This window comes from Numida meleagris, chromosome 9 (genome assembly GCF_002078875.1).
Source record: "Numida meleagris isolate 19003 breed g44 Domestic line chromosome 9, NumMel1.0, whole genome shotgun sequence".
NCBI lineage: Eukaryota > Metazoa > Chordata > Aves > Galliformes > Numididae > Numida > Numida meleagris.
Window position 1 is genome coordinate 8,581,826 of NC_034417.1, and position 25,605 is coordinate 8,607,430.

The 25,605-nt window shown below is 40.5% G+C and overlaps 2 protein-coding genes across 5 annotated transcripts in view; one reads left to right on the forward strand and one right to left on the reverse strand.

Moving 5' to 3' along the window:
- On the forward strand, positions 2,530–12,847 carry LYSMD2 (LysM domain containing 2). 2 transcript variants are annotated; one of them, XM_021407599.1, is made up of 3 exons: positions 2,566–2,821; positions 7,423–7,760; positions 12,063–12,847. In XM_021407599.1, the coding sequence occupies exons 1-3, from the start codon at positions 2,624–2,626 to the stop codon at positions 12,112–12,114; spliced, it is 588 nt and encodes a 195-aa protein (XP_021263274.1). In that variant the 5' UTR covers positions 2,566–2,623; the 3' UTR covers positions 12,115–12,847. The 2 variants fall into 2 exon arrangements, with proteins under 2 accessions (XP_021263275.1, XP_021263274.1); XM_021407600.1 differs by lacking the exon at positions 7,423–7,760 and having other exon boundaries at positions 2,530–2,821.
- Positions 16,623–25,605, reverse strand: part of SCG3 (secretogranin III) — a 28,170-nt gene continuing 19,187 nt past the window's right edge. For 2 of the 3 annotated variants that reach the window (XM_021407311.1, XM_021407308.1), the window contains 4 exons: positions 25,430–25,513; positions 24,692–24,820; positions 22,742–22,822; positions 16,623–18,655 (listed from right to left, as the gene is read on the reverse strand). In XM_021407311.1, the coding sequence (XP_021262986.1) occupies positions 18,537–18,655; positions 22,742–22,822; positions 24,692–24,820; positions 25,430–25,513 (413 nt within the window). In that variant the 3' untranslated portion in view covers positions 16,623–18,536. The remainder of the gene's footprint in view (positions 18,656–22,741; positions 22,823–24,691; positions 24,821–25,429; positions 25,514–25,605) is intronic. The other variant, XM_021407309.1, reaches the window with a different exon arrangement.

Below are 25,605 nucleotides of genomic sequence, written 5' to 3' on the forward strand. Positions count from 1 at the left end.
ACTGTTTTCCACCAGAGGTTGCAGCATGAGCAGAGGTAGGCAGTGTAGCTCCATGCTCCACCATTGCCACGGGCAGCCCTATTTTGATCTGTTTTGTCCTGGTTCCTGTGAACCTGCCTGTGCATGTAACCCACGAGGACAGTTTTATATTGTTCCTGAAGTTAAAGCAACCCTGTTGCAGCCAATCACTGTACCCATGTTAGTACAAGTGTTGTAAGTTGTGATGTCCCTAACTTGCTTCATAAATAACATTAGGTAATGTTCCGTTTCATTTAACACTTCACAAGGCAAATTTGGCCCAGGATTTCTTTATCAGTAAAATAACTGCTATCTGATCGTTAAAAGAATGATTATCTAGCTAAAAGGCATTTTCTTCTCCACTTGGCCATTACGTTATACGGGCTGCCTTAACAAGGCTCAGCTGATACTGGTCTCTAGTTTAGAAGCTTCCTGACTTTAGTTTGTTGACTTATATAATAGTTAAAGTAAATAAATCAAGACCACTGTGCACTTACTGACCTAGATAGGGATTGTTTTCAGAGATAAAAGGGCAGCTAGGAAACCCTAGGAACAGGCAGGCAATGGACTGCATACACTTAATACTGCTGGATGTGCAGAAAGATTCATCATGCTCTACTGAAAAGAAAAATATTATCCTCAGAACTACTTTAGGAAGACAAGAGGAGACAAATCCCTGAAACGGATGCATCACTCATTTCTAGAATTACCTTTGTGAGCTAATACTACAATAGTTACAAAGCAGTAGTTCCAAATAAGTTTGTCCATAGCCAGTTCCTGTATAGTGATGTTATGTGAGAATGTAAGGTCTGTTATCTTGGTCCAAATACCTTCCCAGGGAAAAAGCAAAAAGAGGTTTCCCCTTCTCCCCAGATATAGCTCTAGGAAACCCTTAAGTGATGCAGACACTTCACGGTGCTGAGTTGAGGGCTATGAAATGAAAGCTTTTGCTTAAAAAGCTACATTTCTAGCTGCTATAGCTGCAGCAAGAGCCTCCCCAATGTGAAATGAGTAATGGATGTAATGATGTCTACAGACAGTGTCAGAGTAATGACTCAGAGGAGGGAACTCCTCAGTTGCATACAAGTCTGATTAGAGCATCAAGTCCAATGCCCAATTAGGTGACATCAGTACTACTAGCATTACCTAAAGAATTACCAATCACTTTAGCTCAAGAAATTGGTTTGGGCAAGCGCAGCTCCTTTGAAATGGAAGCTTGTGTGGCAGAGGTCACAGAAGCAGTAACAGGGGAAGAGGAAGGATGGAAGACAACGGGAAAGAAAGCAGCAGTCAGTGCTGCCACGAGATTCCCTGCTGAATGGAGGTCAAGACCAGGCACTAAACCAAGCACTTAAAGCTTTAGTTGCAGCGTAGCCCAGGCCCATCAGGAAATACCCAGACACATCAATAAGCTGCTGGTTCAGATGAGTGGGGAGAACACCGAGCATCCCAGTCAGTCTGCCACTGAAGGAAGTGAGCTCCTGCTTCTGCCACTATCAGCTGAGGAACTACCAGCCTGCCAGAGCCCTCCATCCAAACACAAAGCCAGGGAGCCCCAGGCAAGCTAGCATTTCCCTCCCATTTCTTAGGACCACAGACTACTCCACGAAGACACTTCAACAGAATAGACACGTATTTTTACAGCTAGCAATTCTCTTCCATAGAAACAAATTCTCACTGGTAAGATACTTCCAGATTATTCCGTAAATTCCTTTGAATGCATGTAAGAAATACAGGTAAAAATGGGCTCCCTAACATCAGCTTAAGCTCAAATACTTAACTCTCCTTGTTTGAGAGGGTATTCAATTTAAATAGAGAGCAGGCAGACAGCTGATTGGACTGGGGATCTCTCCAGCACCTCAAATCCAGATGCTCTCCTGGCTGTAGCGTGGGTCTGAGGAGTAAGAAATGAACTTCTGTCCATCGCCGAAGCAAAGACAAGACAGTCTGGCAACTGCAGGGGAAAATAAATCACCCATACGTGTCCTTGGGAAGGCTCATTGCTAAAATAAAGCCTTCAGCATTAGAATGTCTAAGGTACCTTCACGTTAATGCAGGGCCGGTTGCTGCTGTGACAGCTGATGTAAAGTATGCTGCCCACGCTTCACATATAAATGCATTTCATGACATTAGAGGAAATGCTGTCTAACAAGAGTGCACCCGTCAAATGCATTTTTCAAAGTGACTGATAATAAACATTCAGCCCATTGTGTCGGTAACACTGAGCCGCATTTCCACTTCCCACGGCCCAGCTGGGAGAGGCTGAATCGGGCCCGGGCCCGGCCCCGCCCGGCACACAGCAGGCGCTCAGCGCTGCGGCCCGCAGCGCCTCAGCGCTCTCTCCGGGCCGCTGCCGCTCAGCCGCGCAGCGCTCCCTCGACGAGCACAGATCACGCCCCGCGCCAGGCCGCACTGCACGCACGCGCGCCGCCCCCGCAGCGTGACGCATGCGCGGAGGCCTCGCCGCGAGCCGATCCTCTGCCGCCGTTACCGCCGGCGGGCGGGCGGCGCCCGGGCGCTGCTGGGCCGCGCCATGCCGGGGGGGGAGCCCGGCGGCTGCCGAGCGGGCGCGGGGCCGCGGGCGCTGAAGCGCGGCGGGAGGAGCATGGCCGAGTCGCTGCGCGAGGAGCCGCCCGGCGGGCCGGAGTCGGAGGCCGAGCTGTCTCAGCGGCTGGCCCGCACCAAGGCCCGCTCGTACGGCAGCACGGCGAGCGTGGCGGCGCCGCTGGCGGAGCGCTACGTGGAGCACCGCCTCAGCGCCGGGGACACGCTGCAGGGCATCGCCCTCAAGTACGGCGTCACGGTAAGGCCCGCGCGGCGGCCCTGCCCCGTCACGGCGCGGAGGGGAAGGAAGGGCGCGGAGCGAAAGCGGCGCCGGTTTTGCTTTCGGTGTCCCCGGTTACGCTCCGCAGGCACCGCGCTGCGGCACAGCCCGCCCGGGCGCCGCTGGAGGCCGATGAGCTTCCCCGCCGAGGGGATCCGCGCTCGCGTCACGCAAATCACCGCCGCGCTCAGCTCAGATTGCGGAGAACAGCGATTAAACTTATCTTCAGGAAGCACGTTACGTTGATATGGACACGCTGCCTGCGACTAGAAGATTTCGTCCCGGCAGCTTCGCAGCTAAATACTACCCTCATTCACCTAACCCACCTCGCCCAGGGGTGACTAGGGCCCAGCCTGTTCCGTGAGGCAGCCCCAGCACACCGCATTGCTCCCTACCTCACTGACCTCCCCGTGCACATGAGGCCCAGCGGGCTGCCAGCAGAGCTCCTGATATGCATTTCAGTGGTACCAATGTGCACCACTGCATGGGGTGAAGCAGTGGGTGAGCACAGCGCAGGCACACAGTGAATGTCACTTTCACACCAGCTGCAGAGAGCACCTTCCAGCTGTAAATTTGCAATTTACATAGGCATACATTAAAACAAAGTTTTGGAGAGTACTAAGGCAAACAAAGGAACCTTAGCTTCTCATTTAAAAAAAAATTCGGGTAGCATTTTCCATAATGAATGAAGTCTCTGGCCTAAATGATTTAGCATTGTTTTCTTCTTTATTCAGAAGTGTATTTGCTCACTGCAGTAAGTAGAAAAATATATACATGGATTATTAAAATAGTTTCCAGAAACTATTCTAAACACTCTGCAGTTCCCTCTCATCTGAATTAGAGTTGTGGATCAGACCTGTCCCATCTTAAGAATTTAACTTACAAACCATAACTTTGTACTAAAATTAAATAAACTTTTGCTGCACTAATGATGTATTTAAAATTTAAATGCTGGTTTTAAGATCTCATTTGTTGTTTCTTTGTTGCTAGTATTTTGCGTAGGAAGCCAGAGCTGCATCACTGTAGACTCCAATTCAGAAAAGTTAAACTGATGTGGAATCTCCCTAAGGGTACTGCCAAGTTAGCTGAAATCAGTCATTTGTTATTGCTGTAATGGTTTCATCCTGAAGTATGAATGCATGGAAACACACTGGCTTTAAACAAAATGAATGGTCTTACATGTTCACACAAGGACAAGGACTGACTTCCTCTGAGGAATCACTACATTTGCTTCCTACACCCTGTATAGCCATCTAAAAGTGAGGGGAGCTGTGCAACATCAGCATTATCTTGGGCTGTCATTGCCTCCAGTGTTTGTTTCTGTAAGTTCCCCCTTGTGGTTTTCCTCAAAGGGAGTTACTTTGGAGCAGAAGACACCCTGTCCCATGCCTGAGATGTCATGACACATATAAGCAATTTGAGATGGATGAAAATAACATTTTAGAGAGAGAGATCAGTATGATTTGTTTGGCCTCATCCACTGCTGCCCTTCACCTTCCTTCCCCAGATGCTATTAATCCTGCACGGCTGAGGTTCATGAGATATTCCTTTGAGCACTTAGGTAATTTAACTCTGGGAATTAATAGCTCACGTTTAGTATTGTATTTATGGTTCATGTAGAGTACCATTTTCTGTCTCACAAAGGGATCCCTTTCAGTGGGGGTAGAAGGATGAGGATTGCTTGTTTTGCTGTCAGTGGAGCAGTTTTGATGAGTTCAGCACCAGTTTACCCATTAGTGCCGCTTCAGTTACATTAAGAGGAAAGGCATTTGCTGTTATAGATCTAGCTAACAAATCAGGCTTTTTCCTAGCACAGAGAAAACTGGTGTTAAATTCTGTTCTCCATACATCTATGAATGTAGGTGTTGCAGTTGTAGAAGGAGTAGAATATAACACGTTGTCAAGTAACACGTTCAAGACTGTAAAATGATATTTTTCAGAACCATGTTTCTTATTTCATTATTACTAACACAGATGTGCAGGGTCTTTTTCCAAATGCCACCAGATAGTATGTAAAGGGTATTCCAGGAAGAATTAACCAGGGATAGTGTTGCAGTGAAGTAGGATAGAGAGTAGCAGTACAGTGCATTATTTATCAGCTGCTGAGGCATCGGCTTCCTAGTCCCCTTGCTAAAGAAATCAAAGGTTGAAATAGAATTTTTCATCTTATGTTGTTGTTTTCAGAGAGGAGCCCATTTTAAACATGAGTTTTCAGTATCCTTCAAGAAAGGCATTGACTTTGAGAAATTTTGAAAATTGTCATTTAAACTTGCATCTGATGCTATTATGAATCTCATTATCTAGCCAGGCAAAGCTTCTGTTATGGCATTCCAATGGTCCTTTGCTTGGGAAAGGGCTTAGAGGTATGCCCTATACTACGTACGGGGCGCTAAAGATAGTTTCTAGTCTTCAGGAGCTGGAACAGGGATGATCTTTTTGAGACTGGATGCTAGTTATTATGCAGCTTTTGAAGGATTAAATCCAGTTGTGCCTTCATCTTAGCAGCCACCTGCAGTAACATGTTGGCATCATCTCTGAATAGGTAGAAATAATTCAATGCTGAGTTTGATTGCGTTGTTCTCAATACTCTCACCCTCCCTGATGTATAACCTTTCTAGAGCCAATCTCCTGCTTTATTTGACCAGTATTTCATCAGTCTTCCAAGACCCAAGCAAATTCATCCATACACAACAACACAGCTGTTACTACTATACAAACCTGTAACAGCAGTATAGCAGATGGTCTTACCACACACAACAGGTGTACTTCACATGCAGTAGTTTATTCTAGTTCTGCAGGTGGCCACACATCACTTAGCCTGGCACATATGAGCACACTGAGAATTCACATCCTCACCCTTCACTGATTTTCTTATGTAAAAAGACCAATCACTGGCCAGAGTGGACCATGGAGAAGTTCTTTCAATTAGTCTTTCCTCCTGTATTTCCTAAAACTTGCTACAGGGTCAAGCACATTCAGAAGAGGCAGATTAACATCTCCACTGCTTTCCATTGGTTCTAAACTGCTTCCCTTTCTAGCATCTTCAGTGTAAGAAAGGAACTGGATTAACACATCAACAGTGATCTCTTCTGCAATTGGAAAGGACACCAAGCAGTAGTGGAACAAAGTTTAGAAGAGCTTAAAAATGGCAAGCATAAGATAGTAGAGCAATTTTTCATCATCCATTGGCTAAACTCAAGATACTTCAGACTTTGAAGTAGCAAATGGCTAGTGCTTGCAGCTCTCAGTGTTTTTTGGGGGAAAAATGTAGCAGTAAACTTCCTGTTATGACAGGACTTTTTAGTTTTTATTCTTACACAGTTCCTCTCCCATTAGTTTAATAAAAGGGGTAAACACTGCTTCTCTGCGTTAGAGGAATATTTTCAGTTTTCTTTACATTTGTTTTCAAGCAGGTTTTATTTAGAGTGTGTTTGTCACTGCAGTATAATCACTATTACCATCACTGCTTATTGCAGTCACCAGGGGACTGGGACTTTTCCTGGTGAAATCTTGAGTTTGAGTTACAACTGAAGTCACTTAATCATGGACAGTCATTTCTGGTGTGAGGCGGCTTTTTTTATAACTTGCAGTTGAGAAATAGAAAGTTGCTTAACTCATTGAGTTGAAGAGGAAGTTTTGATGAGTGAGAACTTAATATTCTTAGTAGGGAGGCAGTGATAAACATACACTACAGCCTTTTCTTTGTAGAGCAACCTGAGACTATTCTAAATTCCATTAAGTATAGAACACTTGGGGTTTAACACACATTACTGCAGATACAGATGTGTCTACTTCATTCTTGCTTCTGCTATGATGTAGCATTTGCTGATGAGTAGGTTATGGAGTGTTGAGTAAAAGTTGCATAGAAAATATTTAAGTTACATAGCAGTTCATGTGCATTCTGATGTAAAAGTGTTTGTTAATCATGCCACAGAACTCAGTTTAATGGAGAAGTGCAGCATGTAGTCTATGTATCTGTACGACGAATTGCTTAGAGAGCCTTGTATCTTTTTCCCCAACTCCTCACTGAAACTTCAGCTGAAATCTGAACTTGTTCTATCAGCTACAGGGAAAAAAAAACATGGATGAGGCATATACTGCTCTCCCAGTGTTTGGGGCACTCACTGCTTATAACTAACATGCCCTAGAACATTTGAGGTAACTATCACCCCATTACCTCTTGTTTATACTATGCATGCTTTTCACCAGAATAGTTCCCCTATCGCAGCTGTTAGCAGCTCTGAGCCTTATTCTAATGTAAATCCAAACCAGAAGTGCTTTTGCTTTTTCATAAGTGGTTCACGAGCGTGTATAGAGATTGGAAGAGCATTTGAAAAATGCATCTTCAGGTAGTACAAGACTTCTCAGAAGACCAGTAGTGTGGTCAAGTCTCATGCAAAGGAGAAGCTAGAATATTGAACCTCAAAGGCACTTTGAATGCAAAATAAACCTTTGTTGAAATCATTGCTGTTACTAAGTATAGTCTTATTGGAGCTAAAAGTTACTGTAGCACTTCAGAAAGGTGACATTTTATACTTCACCAAAACCTAATCATTTACATTTTTTCCTATCTTTTTCAGATGGAACAAATAAAGAGGGCAAATAAACTGTTCACTAATGACTGTATATTTCTGAGGAAAACCCTGAATATTCCTGTTATATCAGAGAAACCATTACTGTTCAATGGACTTAATTCACTGGAGTCTCCTGAGAATGAAACAGTTGACAGCTCTCCTTCTTGTGAAGAAGGGCTAGGGACAGTTCAGGAAGAAAGTAGTTCTTCTCCCAGTCCTCAAGAACCTGACAATCAGCCCACTGCACCGGAGGAACTGTCTGCCAAAGATTTTCTTCAGAGATTGGACTTGCAGATTAAATTATCCAAACAAGCAGCCAGGAAACTAAAAGATGACAGTGTCAGGTAAATGCCACTTTCAGTATTAAGCATCTTCATTTCATCCTGGAGGCTTTTCAATCTTAGTTGAACCCTCTTTGTGGTGCATCTCAACAGCGGCTGTAGTGTAAGCAGGCAACTATTTAAGCAAGCCTGGTTTACTGTAGAGTACTAAGCCAGAGCCTGTGAGGAAGCTGACTGTGTTTCTCCTGTCCCAAGCTAACTCTGTGTTCTCCACATTGCAGTTTTTCACTTAAGCATCTTACCTCCTTTCCCTATGCAGTCCCTCCCTTTGTGGATCCACCTGTGTAGACTTCTTTAGTATTTTCTATTGAAACCAGAAGTTCCTGTACATTTTAATCCTAGAAGAAGCAGTACCTTTCAACATTCATCACAATGATAGCATTTCTCATGACAATAAAAGAGGGAACTAGTATCTTGTCTCTTACTATGGGGTTCTGGAGAGAGCTTATGCCAGCAAATACATACTTTGCTTTTGCAAACTTGTTTAATGCAAAGCTTCTACCATCATCCCAGGTCACTTCAAATACTGATACCTTCAAGGACCAAGTCTGTGGAGCATAGAGTCCCATTGTTATTTTTCTTTAAATATGGTAAAGCATCATTCCAGCAACTTAAGCTTCAGTTAGTAGGAACAAAATGAGGGAAACAGTGTATCAAATTTAGTAATTGGACAAGCCTCATTTGGAAAAATACCACATAAGACAAACAGAAGAACATTATTTGTTATGTATTGCACTCCATGTATACACAGCTCCCCACTGCTGGATAGAAAATGGATACAATAGGACAAGTAACATTACTGAGAAAGTCTGCTTCTGCTTGCTGTTTTCTATCTGTTCCAAAACTTCAGGTCATAACTTCACTGTACTTGTGAGCCTGATTTGGTAGATGTTATAACATACCAGATTGCTCTTTACTTTGGCCTTCCTTAATGTCACCAAGAATTCATGCATACACACACACCAATTCTGAGCACACTTGGTATCTTTCTCAGGTACAGGTAATGGGTTTCACAGTCAGAAACAGTCTTCTGCTACATAGAAGACTTCTGGTGAATTTTTCTTTAACCTTAACTCTCAAAGTCGCTCCTTTAAGTACTCGCAAAGAAATGAGATATATAACTTTAAAGTTAACTTCTTCCCACTGAATCCTCTTGCTGTTGGAAAGCGCAAGGAACACAAGTGCAGATTTAAATTAGAAGTTAAACTTCAATAGCAATGGAAGTAGACAAGTGCCAGAGACTGTAGAATGTGATTATTCAATTTGTGCTCACTGCCTTTCACTCTTAGAGTTTATGGAAGAATATAGTTAGATCTGTATTTAATATTACTTCTGGAGAGTTTCACTGACTAGGGATCATAGAATAGCTTAGGTTAGAGGAGACCTTACAGATCATCTAGATCCAACACCCTGCCATGGGCAGGCTTGCCAACTCCTAGATCACTTTGCCCAGGGCTCCATCCAGCCTGACTTTGAATATCACCAGAGATGGGGCATCCACCACCTCTCTGGCAAGAAATTATTGCTTAAGGAATTCTCCAAGCAGGTATATTTACCCAAGATGCTGCTCTCTGTGAGCAGCCTAACCCCCCCCAAAATCCCCTGTTTTTTGGGGGGCAGTATTTTTTATAGCAGGCCAAAAGAATATAGTTGCAATAGTTATTAATAGAGTTACTTGTGGTATTTGTGGTATATGTAGTGAACTCATATTTACATTTTAGGAAAGAGTATCTGTTACTAGTTTTATCTGCACATTGCAGAAAAGCAGCTTGCAGTTTGAGATTATGCTAGTGCTTTGCCTTGCTCAGAATGTTTTATATATGTTTCAGGATGCTGAAACTGAAATTAAGTTTAGTGATGCTTTTTGCATCAGACAGTTGAACACCAGAGATCTAATACCAGCTCTTTGTAAGATAGTTAATATTTTAGGGCAGTGCAATAGGCTAGAACACTAAGGCCATCTGCTGTGCTTCTGGGACAGGTCACATCTTTCTGCAATTGCATTTTCAGTGACAGATTCTGGAAACATTGTAATTGAATACAGCCACTCTAATCATTATTGCTTATATGAGCCAATATAATTAACCAGCATGCAGCACTGGAACAGAGCCTTATGCTATCTGCTCAGTTGCCTAGAACTGAGAACAGGAAAGAATGAGGTGTTGAAGCATTTGAAATTTATAACAAGTTCAGTTAATTTGTCCAATAATTGTTTGCCACCATTAGCCATCAGCTAAGAAAACAGATAACTCAGAAGAGGATACCTGTGAAGATCACATTTTCAGGTTTCTGAAAGCTGAACTCATGAGCTTAGATTGCTGCTTTGTTTAAGTGTGGATGCTAGAAGCATCTAAGGATTGGATTAAAGTTTTCTGCTCAGTTGCATGTGCGCTCAGTCTTACAGATGTAGTTAAGAGCATACATCAGGCCATAATAACATGCAATAGCTTGCAGCAGGTCTCCTTCTCTACTTGCATCCTGCTGGGTTAAGTGGCAACAGTATACAAGAAGAGACAGCACTACAAAACATTGTAATGTTTTGCTGTTCCTTCTCCTGAAGGGTGGCATTGCAGTGACTTATCACTTTGCTATTTTAAGCATCTTGAAAGAGAAGGAAGAAAATTGTTCAGTCATTAAACATACACACACTGCCATGTTGCTGCTTATGGGCCCTGGACCAAAGCTACTACTACATAATCTTCATGTAAAGCTTCTTTTGTTTTTAAACCGTTTGTAATAAGTTGCATTCACTACATACAGTTCTAAAGATGTACAATAGTAGTATTTTCTGACCATTACCTTGGTTTGGAGAAAAGTATTGTCAGTCTCTTCATTTGGCACAGTACTGCAGCCTGAAATTAAAGGCTAGAAGCCGGTCTTGCTAACCCTTATTGCAGTATACCCAAGTCTCAGTCAGAAGATTTTTTTCCCCACGTTGGTTCAAGCAGTCTCCTAATTTATGTCCCTGCCACATACAAGAACCTCTCAAAGCTGGCTGTGATCCAAATGCCACTTTCCTATATTGAAGACCACTGTGTGAGAGCCTGTAGTCAAAGTGGAGATGAACAGCTTGGACTAGTTTTGTGGTCTTGTTACTTTGGTAGGCTGATGTTTTTTGGTCCTGCCATCACCACACAGCCCTGCAATAACTACAGGTTTAACCAAAATCTTATTTTCTAAGATGTTTAATTTTTCCACCAAGTTGTTTCAAGACAAAAGTAGTATCTTTAGCTTAAGAAGCTTTTTGGCTGGACTACTGAAAAAGGGAAGGATTTTGAAAATGAGTGTAATTTCCTGAGCTGCTTGATTACTCAATGCTTTTCCCCCTATTTCTATTCTGGGGGTAAGAAGGTATATGAAATTTTAGTTGTAGCTAATGATGTTTAGAAGTTAACACAGAAAAGTTGACACGATTGGGTTTAGTATAGTTTGTGCTGTTACTGGGTTATGTGAACAACCTTATCCTCGCATGCAGGCACATGCAACATTAAAAATAAATCCTTTGAGGCTCACAGTGCAACAGCTGAGAAGTCTTTCAGTTCTCAGAACACCACCAGAATTGGCAGCAGCTCTAAAGTTGTTATTGAACCTATTCTTAAAGATATGCTTCTAGAAAAAACAACCATCTTCAGAGTACTTAAGATGTTTGAATTAGCACTGATTGTTGCATTGGGTTTATCTAAACTTTTTTTAATAGCAGTATTGTCAAGTAAGCAGTAAGCAGATTGAAGCTTCCAGAGAGTTTGTGATAGCAACACTACTTTGGCTTATGCAGTCATTACACTAGAGATGGTAGGGAACTATTTTCTGGTAATAAAATGTAAGTGATCAGTCTCAGTATTGATTGGTACACAGGGAGTATACATTAACAAATTCACTCAGGGAATATCCTTGCAGCAGCAAAACACAGGTATAGCTACGGCTCTGATGGACTCCTCCCATCGTGGCCTCATTTGCCCCATTCCACATCCTCTGCCACTCAGAAGGCTTTAAGTAAAAATATTGTTTATCCTTCATACTTGTGCCAATCAATAAGAAATGCTGTACAGTTCAATGATTCTTTATATGTTCTGATGTTTTTCAGCTTTACTTATTTTCAGCTTTCTGTTCTGGAAAATAATGAAAATTCCAGACATACATAAAGAACAGTAGCATACAGCACATAGTATTATTCTTGTTAGGAAATGCCAGTCTTAATTATTTTGATCCATTAGGAAATTGGTTATTTGCATTTTTTGTGACAGCTTTACTGTTGAGGCATGATATCTGTTCCTAATCTGATGCTTATGATCATTCTCTTTCTAGAGAGGAGGAGAATGAGGAAGGTCCCTATGCAACTTCTTCATATCACCAGTAGAAGACAGATGCGATGGCCTGAAAACTTCCCCTGAAATCAGTTCTTAAAGAACTAAATGGTCAGTAATTAAAAAAGTCTTTTGGACTCATCATCATGATGTACTTTATATAAGTCATGAATGGGTAATTGCACTGAACTTGACCTCTTCTGCCTTCCGTAGGTTAATGTCCTTATGCTATATCAACAAAGGGTTTAAGCCTTCCAAATCTAGCGATGGCCTTTATGCCCCTTCTGTGCAAACTGTAGCATGGTAGCAACAATATATCCTTGAGGTCACCCTTTAAGCAGGATGTTGATCTTTAGTAAAGATTTTGTAAATACTTGTTAAAGTGAAATTTGTTTTAAGTATTTAAAATGTTAAACAAGTTTGCTTGTAAAAGACAAACCGTAAATGAGAATTTACTTACTCTGCAGACAGACAAGTTTGCTGTGGAAGCTGTGTCTACTTCAGGGCTGCGGAACTTGCCTCTGAACTGTGTGTGTCTGTGTGGTTATAAGAACATAGGTTTATTTCTTGAGAGGGGTATTTGACTTGTTTTGATTAGTTAAAGCCTTTATTAATGAACTGTCTGCAAACTGGATTTTTGCTAATAAAAGGGAAGAGTTGCAGCGAGAGAGTTTTCCTTTGTGAAATACAGCATTGGAATATCAGATGTGTGTTCTTGTGTGCAGTTATATTGTGTGCTTTTAATTTAATAAATAAAGGAATTCCAGTGTGTTTGTTCATTATGAAGTCAGCTTGGTTCTAGTCTGGCTTTTCTGAAGAATGGTTTGTCCAGTTACATGATCTGTTAGATACTGTTTTCATGGCAAATAGAGTCCTTTACCATATACAAAGCCCTACCCTTGCTTCTTCCTCTACATACAGAGGTTTCTTAACCCAAGGGTTTACTGTTTATGAGAGATGTTTACTGCAAATGAGACTCCTAATGACTAATTGATCTATGCAGTTGTGCACTCAGCTGAAACCTTTCACTGAAGTTAAGAAACACAGGCAAGCCTTCACTATTTTAAGTATTCAGGTCTGCAGATTCACCCCCACCTGAGGCTCAGGAAGACAGAGCACTAGCTGCATTCACTCTTTGTCCCATAGCTGATACATGAGCAACTTCTTAAATCATACTAGATTTTTTCCTCAGTCATTCAATAAGCTCTACAAAACTTTTCAGTAAAGAATTGCTGTGTCCCTGCTGTGACAGATGCTGTTTCCTTTTTATTAGCTTCCAAATTTACTATGACTAGAAATAAGTCACACCAAAAAAAAACCAAAACAAACAAGAAATGCCCTTACACCTGGAAATAAAAGTTTGAATCTAAGCAGGAATTGGTATTTCCCCAGAGCAGTAATTCACATCCAGCAAGCTCATTCAGGTTCTCTCTTCAAACTGATAGTCTGCAGTGGCACTCAAGCTACCAGGAAACAGGGGAAGTTTAGAGTGAAGAAGAGAAAGCATTGACCTTTAAGGAAACCAGTGATACAGTTTTAAATCTACTGTATTTTTTTTAAAACTGGAATTTGTGATCATTACTTACAGATACTCATTCCAGCTGTTGTCACTTAACTCTAGCACAACATTCCCAGAGCCAGAATAAACTTAGAGATTCCGGTTTAAGGTCAGGATACATTTTGTAACATTTCAGAAAAAAATTAAACTTTTCCTCCTGAAGACTTGCAGTTTTAATACCTTCTCCTATCCAGCCCATAGCACTGGGGGGTTTTGTTAAACAGGTCAGAAACACAGCGTTCCTTAGGCAGCAAGCAGCTTCCAGCTACCACAGAAGGCAGATCCTCCTACCAACAGCTACATTTCATCTCACGCGTCCCTGGAGCACTGCTCAACTCACAGGCTGAGGGACCTCCACAAAAACAGCAACAGACTATCAGTGACACCATTCATGCCTCCTTTCCAGGAAGAGAAAGACAGAAGTGCAGGGGAGGCAGCTGCTCCACCAGTCCAGAGCAGGAGGGGCAGTCAGGCAGAGGCCTACCCCACACACATTTCCCCTCAAGAGCAACTGCAGATTTCAGTCAGGCCTCAACACCCTGACTGACCCCTAGGGCCTCTTCTCACAGGAAGCCTCAAAGCACCAGCGTTCAGCACAGCACCCGTTGGCATAGCTCAGCAGAGACACCCAGACCATCTATTCCACACAAGCACAATGCTCCGGGGAGAATTTCAGCACCACCACTAACAACAACAAAGGCTGCCTGCAGGAGGCCCTACCTCACCAGCCACATCCCAGGGCAAGCAACTCTCTCAGCTCAGCAAGGTCAGGTCTCACATCCCCAAGAACACATCTTCAACACTTGATTCAACAAATCACAATACTCCACCCAACCAAATCATGGGACTGACTGCTCTTTATGGCTTTTGGGGTCTTCCAGCAGGCCATAGGCCTGCAGAGCACAGCTGGGCCCAGCCCAAGCCCTCAGAGCTACTCTGGCTCTCCTCAGTGGTGCTGGCAAGTTCAAGGGCTGCTCTGAGCAGCCTCCTCCTGCCTGAGTGCTGATCAGAAGCATGCAGCTCCAAAAAAAATGATGCCTGGAAACAGTGTATCTGTAATAGGGAAAGAGTAATTCAAGATAGAGTTTTTCCTGCTCTGTAAATAACAAATTCCAAGACAAGTGATTTGGGCATTTCCTGTTGTAAAGCAATGGAAAGCACAGCAGTAACAGCACAGCAGCAAGATCCCAGGCTGCAGCAAGTGAGGGTTTGCTCAAGTATAACAGCTACAGAAATAAAGAAGCCACTTACCTTCAGAAGGCCTCAAGTGCACAAAACTCTCCAAGAAACCACTCTTGCCTCCCCTGCCAACCCTTAAATATTTGAGGTCTGGGAAGGGGTGGATCCTGGCTCCACCCCCTCCAGTCACTCAGGTGCATTGCGTTGCATGCACCTGAGCTCCCCTGGGTTGGCCCTGCCTTCCCTCCAGGTGCTCAATCACTGGTTCAAGCTCTGACTTAGCATTTCCACTACACTTGTATATTTTTTTTTATTTCGCTTCCAATCTTCCTACACTTGCAACTTCATTCTTTTGCTTGTATATTTTTACCAGTCATAGAGCTTGAATGGGGAAATTTCAGGTAGAAGTGAAGCGCACAGTGCAGATTATATTCCTTGCTTTGCAGCTACTCAGCTGGACAAACTTGCATATAAAAGCTACAGCTTTTAAAAATTTATTGAGTCAAAGCCTGGAATGTCTTGGGCAGATTTGAACTAAGTGTTTTTAAATGAAATGTGGGACATATTTGATAAAATGTTTTCTTTTGAGATCCATTAGTAATGTGGCTGGAGCCTACTAAACCCCTCCATCCAGCTGACTCAGCTATCGGGTGCTGCAGTTCCCCTGAATGTTCTCAGAGAGGGCCTCCCCCTTCCTGCAGCCATCAGCGACCAACTCCTATTGCTCCGTGCTCAGGGCCTCCTCCAAAGGCTGGGCATCGGGTAGAAAAGATGCATTCTCCTTCACGCACAAAAGCAGCCTTTTACTACCATGGCTTGTAGTAAAGTATTTAATAAAGTACAGTATCAGACACAATAGTCTAATAGAAAAACTCAAAATGTGAATACCATATATATTGTTCTTGTTACATTTTCAGTGGTAATTTTGAGAGTGAAGGTTTTCTGAAGGATCCAGCAGAGATACAAACAACATAGAAACGTTTTTTTTTTTTTGTCATTTTAGAACCAGAGTTGTGCATGTGTTGAAAATACCTTTCTCACCAGGAAAAAGGAAAGCACTGGCAGAATGTGATTTATTCATTATGTGCTAAATACCCAACAGCAGATGTCCAGCGTTAGTGTGCTCCAAGTGTTCCTTCAAAATAAGGACTAGTAAGGGCTGTAGTGCAGGTTGAAAGTCAAGTCACTATGTTTGATTTTACTTAGCATAAGTCAAAGCCTTTCAGAAATGCAGGGTGATTCATCAGGCTGGCTCTACTTTTACTCTCTAGTTCTGAAAGTTGAGTAACTGACAGATGTTCATTTGATGTACAAACAATCAAACCAGCATTCATATAACAAGTTAAATGTTTGGGCGTGGGCAGGATGGGAAGTGATTCTTGTTTGAAGAACCATTGCTGGGATTGCTTATCTAAACATCAGAGGGCTTGATCAGTTCCCAGCAAGACATTGTGTTGGTGGTATCATGTCTACCTATGTTCCATAAGTTATACAGAGCAGCAGAGTAAGCACAGAACAGGTCAGAGAATATGTGTACTCTGAACTGGAAACAGGTCATACCCATTGTTCGTATTTTTTTTTTTGGTAAATTATGTCATATATATTTTGTTGAACTTGTAACATTTTGCAAACCGAGAGGTTAAAAATATCAGACCAGTCTTTGTGGACACAAACTGTTCTATAATCACAGGTTGTTGGTAGATGACATCTTTCTGTTAGTTCCAGACTCCTGCACTGATGCCTGAGAGGCCAAAGAGAGAAACTAACTCCTAACAGAAACTAAAAAATTATTGTACTACACATTATATTGTCAGGAGAAGAAACTTTGCAATTTACCAACTATCCATTGGGGAAGGAAAGCTTGTCTATTTTTTTTTTTAAGTGCAAATCTTAGATCACTGCTACTTCCCTGATTGTAAAGGTCTGTGGTTATGTCTCCTGATTTCTTTTGTAAATCCAAGTGGGGGAAGCAGTCCACTTTTGCAGTGTGATAGTCACATAAGAAAGAAAGTTATAAGCTGTTGCAAAAAAAAACTAAAAAAGAGATCTAGAGGGACAAGAAGACTTTCTGTTCTTTGGGAACAGAAAAAAAAGAGGGTTTAGAAGAAAACAAATACACTGATTCAAAATTACACGAATACTTTTTTCTTAATTATTTTCTCTTGCATTTTTAAGGGACTATTTTTCAAAGAAGAAGGTTGTTTTGACTACACTTTTGAATACAGTTTTAACAAAAATATCACCATTAGTGACTGATACTGCAATTCAGTGATCCATATCAGGGTGTACTTTTTGGATGCTGGGAAGCATTCATTAGCTTACTTGTCATCTGCTTTCAAAGAGCTATGTTGTTACACCTCGTTGCTATCACATTCATTTAATATTTGTTACCACTAACGTTCTGTTGATAATGTTCAGTTGATAATTTATGTTTTGCAAGGATGCCGAAGTTTACTTCAGTTGGCTGAGAAACATTGTTCCAATCTCCCCTCCACTTCAGTGTCCAACTGTGCTGAGGAAATAGGAAAGGAAATGATCTGCCCATTTAACACTTACTGATCTTTGTGCTATGCAGGCAGTACTCTAAGTCTCCCTTCACTGCTCTTACGTCGCGAGTTCTTCTGGCATAAAATCATTGATTCACTTAAATATGAAAAGATTTCTTAAACCATTGTTCATAAACTCTGAAAGTTGAGGAAGAATAAGAGTGGAATTTTTGTTTCCCTTTTTCACCCTTTGGGTACCAACTAATTGCCTAGTGGCAGCATATATGTGACAAAAATTAGTTTTCCAACATGATACTGCTCAAAACAAGAGCTAAGTCAGTAAGCAGACCATGGACTTGATGTTCAGAGATGCTGAGATCTGATGGGTTCATTCAGTCTTTCAGAAAAACAGGGCTTGTGTTTCTAAAATCATCTCTAGTTGTAAACTATTTCCTTGCAAAATGGCTTTAATTGCTTTCCTTTTTCTTTTTTTTAAGAAAGTAATGGTTATTTACACTAGTTATCAGCCTACTCACATCAGGAATTCAGCTAATGCATGCACAGTCATAAAATGGTGCACTAAAGAGAACTTTTACACATGCTGAATGAAGTCACTATGGGAAGAGTACAGCTCTTTAAAAAGAAAGACAGTTGTAATGTCAAAGATGTATCTGTTAGCTCATGACACCGTGCTCCGAATTAGAGAATACTACGTAAAGGAAACAAAAAAAGGTCAAGAAAAGACATGCTATGAGGATTTAAAAACAAGATCTCTGGATGTAAAATATTATTAATATTGATAAAAACTTTAAAAGGTAAATTATTTTCAAATATTTTATTTAAAGAACTATGAACTATTTCCTAATAATGCCCTTTACATAGTTGCATCTATAGAAAGCTAGTGGAGTGAGAGTGAAAAGGTGCAGCATTAAAAGACTTTTCCATCAGAAATGATAGGTTTATCTACAAAAGTAAACCAAACAAATAAATCGAAGAGAGCATTATGTAAATATTTACCCTGTCAAATAGAAATTCAGTGTCAGAAGTTGGCGTTTAGATTTGATTTGCGAGTGTAGGAAAATACAGTATGCAGTCAGTGTACAGAGCGCTACAGCTCTCCATCTCTAAAAAGTTATCAGTACAATGCAAAGGAGTTTCTAATGATATCCTCAAAACAACAGACCATAAGTCACTGAGCTGGGATGGGGGGAAGCTACACTAGTTTTCTACATGGTTGGCAGCCACCAGCTTTTTACAGGCTGCCATATATGCGTTTAATTACATCAGCCTCTTCCTTGTCCAGGATGCCCTTGTCCACATACGCATCCGCTTGCTGATCAATGAAATCTCTCAGCTTTGAAAGATCATAATCTGAAAAATAAGAATTAATTTACACACAGTGAGTTATACTCTTAGTATTGCTCCACGTAAGAAACAGTGCAATTGCAAAGTCAATCCCACAAAGGCACTTATCTAACACCAAGGGAATTCACCACAAGTACAATTTGTGAAACAGTAAAAAGAGAACCACCCACACAAAGTCTTCTTCCATCTCTTGGTGGTTTTACTACTCAAGAGTAATAATCATCTCTTGCTCTTGATTGTTTGCTGGTAAATGCTCAAGTAAGTATATTTTCTGGTCCAGAGATTCGGTGTTCTAGTCTGCATGTGAAAGCTGGTGTGAAAGCCCTATTATTTTCACAGTTGTCATGGATTTAAATGGAAGTATTACGTTGACTGTTTCCAGTAAAATTCTCACTTACTGCAGACACCTGCATCAAAAATGGACTTTTTAGAAAACTCAGGAAAGCAACTTCCTGAAACTAAATGGCAACAACATGATTATTTACCTCGATACAGAACGTAATATCCTGATTTGAAAAATATTGCTGAGTAGTCTTTATGACAGTGTTACTGTCAAATAAGTCTTTGAGAGTCTGTATGTCAGTTTGCAATGCAGTACAGGAAGATCCTTTCTCCTTTTCTGATAGATGGTTGCATCTATGCAGCATGATTCATCCTCTATGCATTAAAAATATTTTCCTGTGGTAGAAAACATCACTGTTTCCCATGAACAGAATATAAAGCTTCATTTGTTAGAATCACAACGTAGTAGTCTGGAAAACATTGATGTCTTAGGGTTTTATACCAAGTTAAATGAACTAATATCTTTCACAAAACCAGATTGGTCCTGAATATTTCAGTATAAGTTATGTTAGTACTGATTTTGTAATGTAGCCTAACGTGTTTCACTTCCTTTCAAACTGAATATTGTTAACAAAACAGAAAATTATTTTTTAGACTTTTTATAGCTAAGTGGCCAAGAACATATAGAAGTAGAAAGACATTAAATAAGCAAATTTATGCTTGTGGTCTTTTTTAAAAGAATATAAGGCAATGACAAGTGACTAATTCAGAAAACATATATTCAAGGATCCCCACTGCTTCAGGGTTATCTTCTCCGTATCTGAGTTAGTAAGAATTTTGCCATTTGCTGTGCTGAGGCCAGGATTTCACTTCCATTCTGTTGTGGGCTTAAGAAAATTAAACCCATTTGTGGCTCCATCCTATCTCAGTAATATGGAATGAAATAGCAATTTAATAATAAGGTTGTGAGATTCGATTCATGTTGATAGAATGAGAGTCTCCAGTAAAAGACACCATGGAATCAGGGAATGGAAATGAATGGAATGACAAATACTAAATTAATATAATATCCACATTACCCACATTACAATTCCTATGCTTTTTTTTTAATATAATAGTATTTACAGCTCCATCATTACACAGATATGTGAAGGTTGAATTTCTAAACAAATACAATCTACATGGGATTATAACCATTAAGATACCAAATTCTGGTGAATTTGTATATTTCCTGGCAATGTAATTTGATTTTTTTCTAGAAGTCTGTTAATTTTTAATACTTGTTTACAAGCTATTAATTTGTGCAAGTAATTAGGTAAATAACCACAACAGCTGCAACATTACAGTGAGTTGTTGTAACGGCTATGGTATATGAAGTGAAATTTTATTTGCATATTCAAATCTATCCATTTGCTATGCATCCTGCAATTAATTGCAGAATTTATTTTTATTCCTAAATGGCTATTCTTAGTGTCATGAAACTAGAAACCACCTCAGTATTATGTGAAAAATGCAAACGTGCTATTTGCATGTGGTAGTTAGATGAGTCACAGCGGTGCTCTTCGGAGAGTACGAAGTAACAGAACGCATAGAGGCCTACACCCAGCGGTGGGAAAGGTGTTATTTTTACACCGGAGTGGAGCTGCTCTTTAAAAGGCACAGGTTTCACAGATCAAGGCAGGTCTGGGAGATAGTAAGGACAAGGCCAGAGGGACAGACTGTATATGCCGATGAATTCTGGACACAAAAGACAATCAGGCCAAAACCTGGGCCTGTGGCACATTTCTCTTTCAAGCAGTCAGACCACTGAAGATAACATGCCTTCTAAGGAGATAACTGACATTTTTAAAGCGGGAAATTGCAAAGAAATGTTTCCAGGGCCATTAGTCATTGAATGAATACTAACTTCCACTGAAATTCATATAAGGATCTACAAACAATTGCCTGAAGAAAACCTAAACCTCTTTAAGTATATCCAGTGAGTAAAAGAATCCATGCATAATAATGGAGAAATCTGGATATTTTAATATATGAATTACTTTGTAAATCATTTTCCTGCTATCTCCCAGATGCTAGACAGAAGTAGAGAAGTGATTGATGAGCACATAAATAACACCTAATCTTGTACTGCAGGAACACAACACAATGCATTCACTGTTAGATAAGCTTACTCTGACTGTACTTCCCTTATCACTGCAGGAGAACTGAATTAGCATTTTACAAAAACAAAAACTATGGAAAAGGTATAATAACTATGATGTATTGGAAGAGTAAGGACTGTTTTCTAATTTGGTCATAACTTACACTCACTTTAAAGTGAGTTAAGGCCCATTTCCATTGCCAGAGGACAGTAAAGATATTTTAGTGTAGATGAAAATCCATTTACGCAGAAAGCCATGCATTCAGCACTAACCCAGTGGATCCATTTTCTGGAAGTATTAACATCAGTACATCTTAATGCATTTCCAAGCAGATAAAATACTATCGATCTGCACAGCCATTTTCAGGCTGCAGCGGCGTGAGAGGAAACGTTGCTGATGAGGAGGGGTGAGGGGCTGCCCTGTCAGTACGTGTGATACAGAGAAATAATGACATGTGACCAAGAGCTAATTATTATAATTCTATTATAATTTTTAACAGAAATATGTACTAGAAGTGGCAGGAAATCTCTTGAGCAAATAGTACAGTAGTTGTTGCCACTGTGGTCCTAAGATGGGAAAAAATAACTGTCGCCTTGAAAGAAAAAGTCCTTCCTATTACAGAGTTTCTGTATGGGTAAATGAATGTGCTGGGCCGTAGGCACGCCCTTGTCTCTGAAATGTAATTTATATACACTGTGGCTCACAGAGGGGGTGGCTAGATTACCCAGGGCTAATCTTATCTCAGATTCCCTTCTGCTCGGCTGGCACATGAAGGATTCTTCTCGCCAGGCTCCACTCATACCCGAGGGATGGATCCCTTAGCTAGGAACCGTCACTTAAAGAGCGGGTGACAGCAGAAGCCCCAGCAATAGCAGAAAGAAGGGACAGGAGGCTGGTTTCACAGAAGATCTTGAGGGAAAACATGATATAGATAAATAAAGGTCTGTGAAAAATAAGCTAGAAATCCTGCTGCTGTTAGATCCTCCCTCCAGCACTCATACAGCTCTGTCTCCAAGGAAGAGTCAAATGGTGGAGCAGCTGGTGAGCAGACCCTGTGCAGCTGCTTCAGTCAGTGCTCCCCTTCTACACAGCTTTGCATGTGAGAGATACAAGTCATTAGCTTAGATTTGGGCTGCAATCCAATGTATTACAGTGCTAGTGACATAGGTTTGTATTTTAACTGTTTAATTCATGATTATAGATCAAAACTCATTGCTATTTGTGATGGCATGCACAGTGCTAGCCAGATGCACTGAGCTTTTCTAGACATATCCAGGCATTTAAACAGACATTTATCTCCTATATATACATATATACATGTTGAACTAACAAATGAAATGCTTGACAAAATTGATGTACTATTTATTGGCTGGTGACAGGTAGGCTACTGTGTCTATCTGGGTGTTATGTCACTGTGTTTTGTGGGCAGTGGCTGTTTGAGACATTTTCCACGAGTTTGCCTTAGTCTGCTATTTTCAGTTATTGATATAACTTTTACGTGACCTGTATTATTTAACTCTAAGGTCACCCATTATCACTGCAATAGACATGCACAGTTTCGTGTCACTGTTATTTAACCCGTAACACAACAATAAGTTATGCAGTTTAAGTTAAATGCTTTGCAATGTTCATGGTGCCCATCCCAATGTCAAAGCTTTTTACTTCATACCTTCTTTGTTACCTTGTTTGTTGTGCTTTTTTAGCCATTCTATGTTCTTCTTGATTGCTTCCAAATATGCCTCAGCTTTTCCTAGAAGAAAAGATAAGAGAAATTAAGCACTTACATCAATGATTGATGTAGCCTATTTAACTGAGCAAAGTTGGTTACAGCAAAGGCAGATTAAAACTATTCTTAGTTTCTGTTTAAAAGCTGAGTGCTGTCAACCTTAGTCAGTGAGAATTCCCAAAGATGGCTATGGGGTTTTATCTGGACAAGATTAGTCACCCACAAACTTAGAATCAGGGTATTTTTTCGATCTCTGTGCATAACTTTTGGTGCATCCACAGGTACTGTGTAAAAGAATTGTAGGCAACCTTTATCTTTCTGATTGTAACAACTGTTCAGCAAAAATGAAGCCATTAAGACAGTAGGGAATGACTTAATAAGACTGAAAGCATTGACTGTCTGCTGGTATACAAGGTGTCAGAAACCTTCATTCATCAGTACTAACAGCATATCACTGATGTAAGATTGTGAATGTTTTGGAAAGACAAGCTGAAATACAGCTACTTACACCTGCTGAGAGAAAGGAAGCGCTAAAAGCATCAAAATGATCATAAGTCCTTTTTATGGCTGAAATTTTAAAGTGTGGCTATTTTTGGACCAGAAAGCACACACGATAGAATTAGTTCCAGGATTACCTAATAAAGCCCCTAAGGAAATATTCCAGCTAATGGATTTTGAATTCTTAAGTTGGCTGGAGCTTTGATGTAATGCTGTAACACTTGTCAGGAAAAAAACCTAGTGTGATTAGTGTGTAGAAGGCTACTCCATGAGTAAGTGGGTCCAGTACCAGATAGACTGCAAAGTTTGAGCTGAGAGTGCAGAGCTAGCTTTAAAGTAAGTTATTCTATGAAAGAGCAAAGAATATTGCATGAGACAAAGAACTAAATATTGATCTAATTTCAATGTCTAAAAAGGCTGGATGTTTTTTTTTTCTGAAGGTAAAGTAAAATAGCCTGAATCAAACTGCACAGATAAATCTTCAACAGACAAGGTAAACATGTTATTTATCACTTCCCATGGGAACTGAGACAATTTCTCTTTACTGTGAAACTGGACAGCCACCTTGAGATATTTTTCTCTTCTCTGCTCAGATAACCACTGTCAAGAAAAATGTCTTCTACCGTCTGTGACTGGCTAATAATTTGTAAGTTTACACTGCCCACGGGATGGAACATGTGACCAGTGGATGACAATCTGTAGCTTTGAGACTTGTGATTCGTTACTGAACATCTTGCAATTAAAACATGCAAACAATGAAAGGAGCAGCTCAAAGCAGGTTACATGTGCTTTTGTTAAACGAATAACTACGAGACATAGATCCTGATGGTGGGTACTTAGCAATAAGAACCCACTGGAAGGTTTCTGCCCTAATATACATGCTTTCTTCATAAGTTCAGCATCCATCACCTGACAAATCTCCTCTCTATACATCCCTACCTAAGGAAGCCCACCAAATCTGGTCAATAAATTGCTAATGAAGGTTTTTGAGTACAGAAGCAAGAACTTACTCTGGAGGTACATCTAGACTATGGAACCCACTCTGTCAAAAGATACAGCTGAGTCTGGAGCTGTACACTGTAACTGTTACTTGCCAAATTAATTTCCCCAACTTTACTTCCCCTCTGTAAATTCCTCATCTACACACAGACATAGAATGAACTGTCTCTTTTCTTATAATCTTATGTACAAACCACATACAAACCAGAATTATTTCTACTACAAGCTGAGAGAGACAAAAAATGTATTTAAGTACTTGAGAGTTGTGCTGGATGACACAGAAATATATATAAATGGAACATATTTATGCTAGCATAATGGAAAAGTAATACCAAAGATAGGAAAAGATTCTAATCACTTGAGGCATGTGTAACAAAAACAATGGCTATTTTGTACCTCTGGGCTCTTCACTGTTTCCTGCTGCGTTTTGTTCCTCATTTTTTGTGGAATCCTTTGAGATTTCATATTCCTTCTCCATTTTAGCCGCTTCTTCCTTCGTACTGTCTGCTTCTTCACTACTCTTGTCTAAGGAAATAAAAATAAGATTAATTTTGTATCCGACATGCCAAAAGCACTTCTACATTATGTCAGTATGATCTCTAGAAAGTAAAACATTTTGACTGGCAGTTGAAGAACAAACCCATTGGACACTGTCTCAAATCAGTTTCTAAAGGTCAAATCTACCGCAGACCTCAGGAATGTCTGCGTCTGCTCTTACAAATGGTAGCCGAATACAGGTAATTAAAATACAATAATATGTAGTTCATAAGGGCATGTTCTTTGTGTGGAAAAAAAGGAAAGAAAATTTGTCATTCACCAGAACCAAAGCAGACAAAGAACCTAAATTTAACCTAAATTGTAAAAAGCATTCATATGGCTTCTTTGTATACATGAGTAACATTTGGACTTCACTAAAGAAAAGGGAGCTCTTGCGAATGTACTTCTCAAAGTGAACAATTAAGCAAAAATTCCCCTCTTGTGCATTTAGCCAGGCCGTGGCTACAGGTCCTTGAGAGACCATATCTCTAACTAACACTCTATCTTCCAATGTGATTTCCCTGTTTTTAACTGAACGGATTAAAAAATATGTTATTAAATAGCAATTTCCAGGAGAGAAAATTATAGAATAAGTACCTGCTGGTTGCTTTGGTTTGCTTTTAGTGGAAGGATTCTCAAGTTTCTTCTTTGTCTGCACAGCTATCATTGTATCTAAGTTTTCTAGAAATGAAGGCAAAAGAAAACCAAACTCCAGTTATTTTTCAACAGATACGATACAGAAACTATACTATGTTCTCTACAACACCAGTTTG

Excerpts from the sequence above, each read along its gene's own strand:
- LYSMD2 (XM_021407599.1), top strand. The coding sequence starts at position 2,624 with ATGGCCGAGTCGCTGCGCGAGGAGCCGCCCGGCGGGCCGGAGTCGGAG. Across the intron at positions 2,822-7,422 it reads CCCTCAAGTACGGCGTCACG|ATGGAACAAATAAAGAGGGC; the intron begins GTAAGGCCCGCG and ends TATCTTTTTCAG. Across the intron at positions 7,761-12,062 it reads CTAAAAGATGACAGTGTCAG|AGAGGAGGAGAATGAGGAAG; the intron begins GTAAATGCCACT and ends TTCTCTTTCTAG.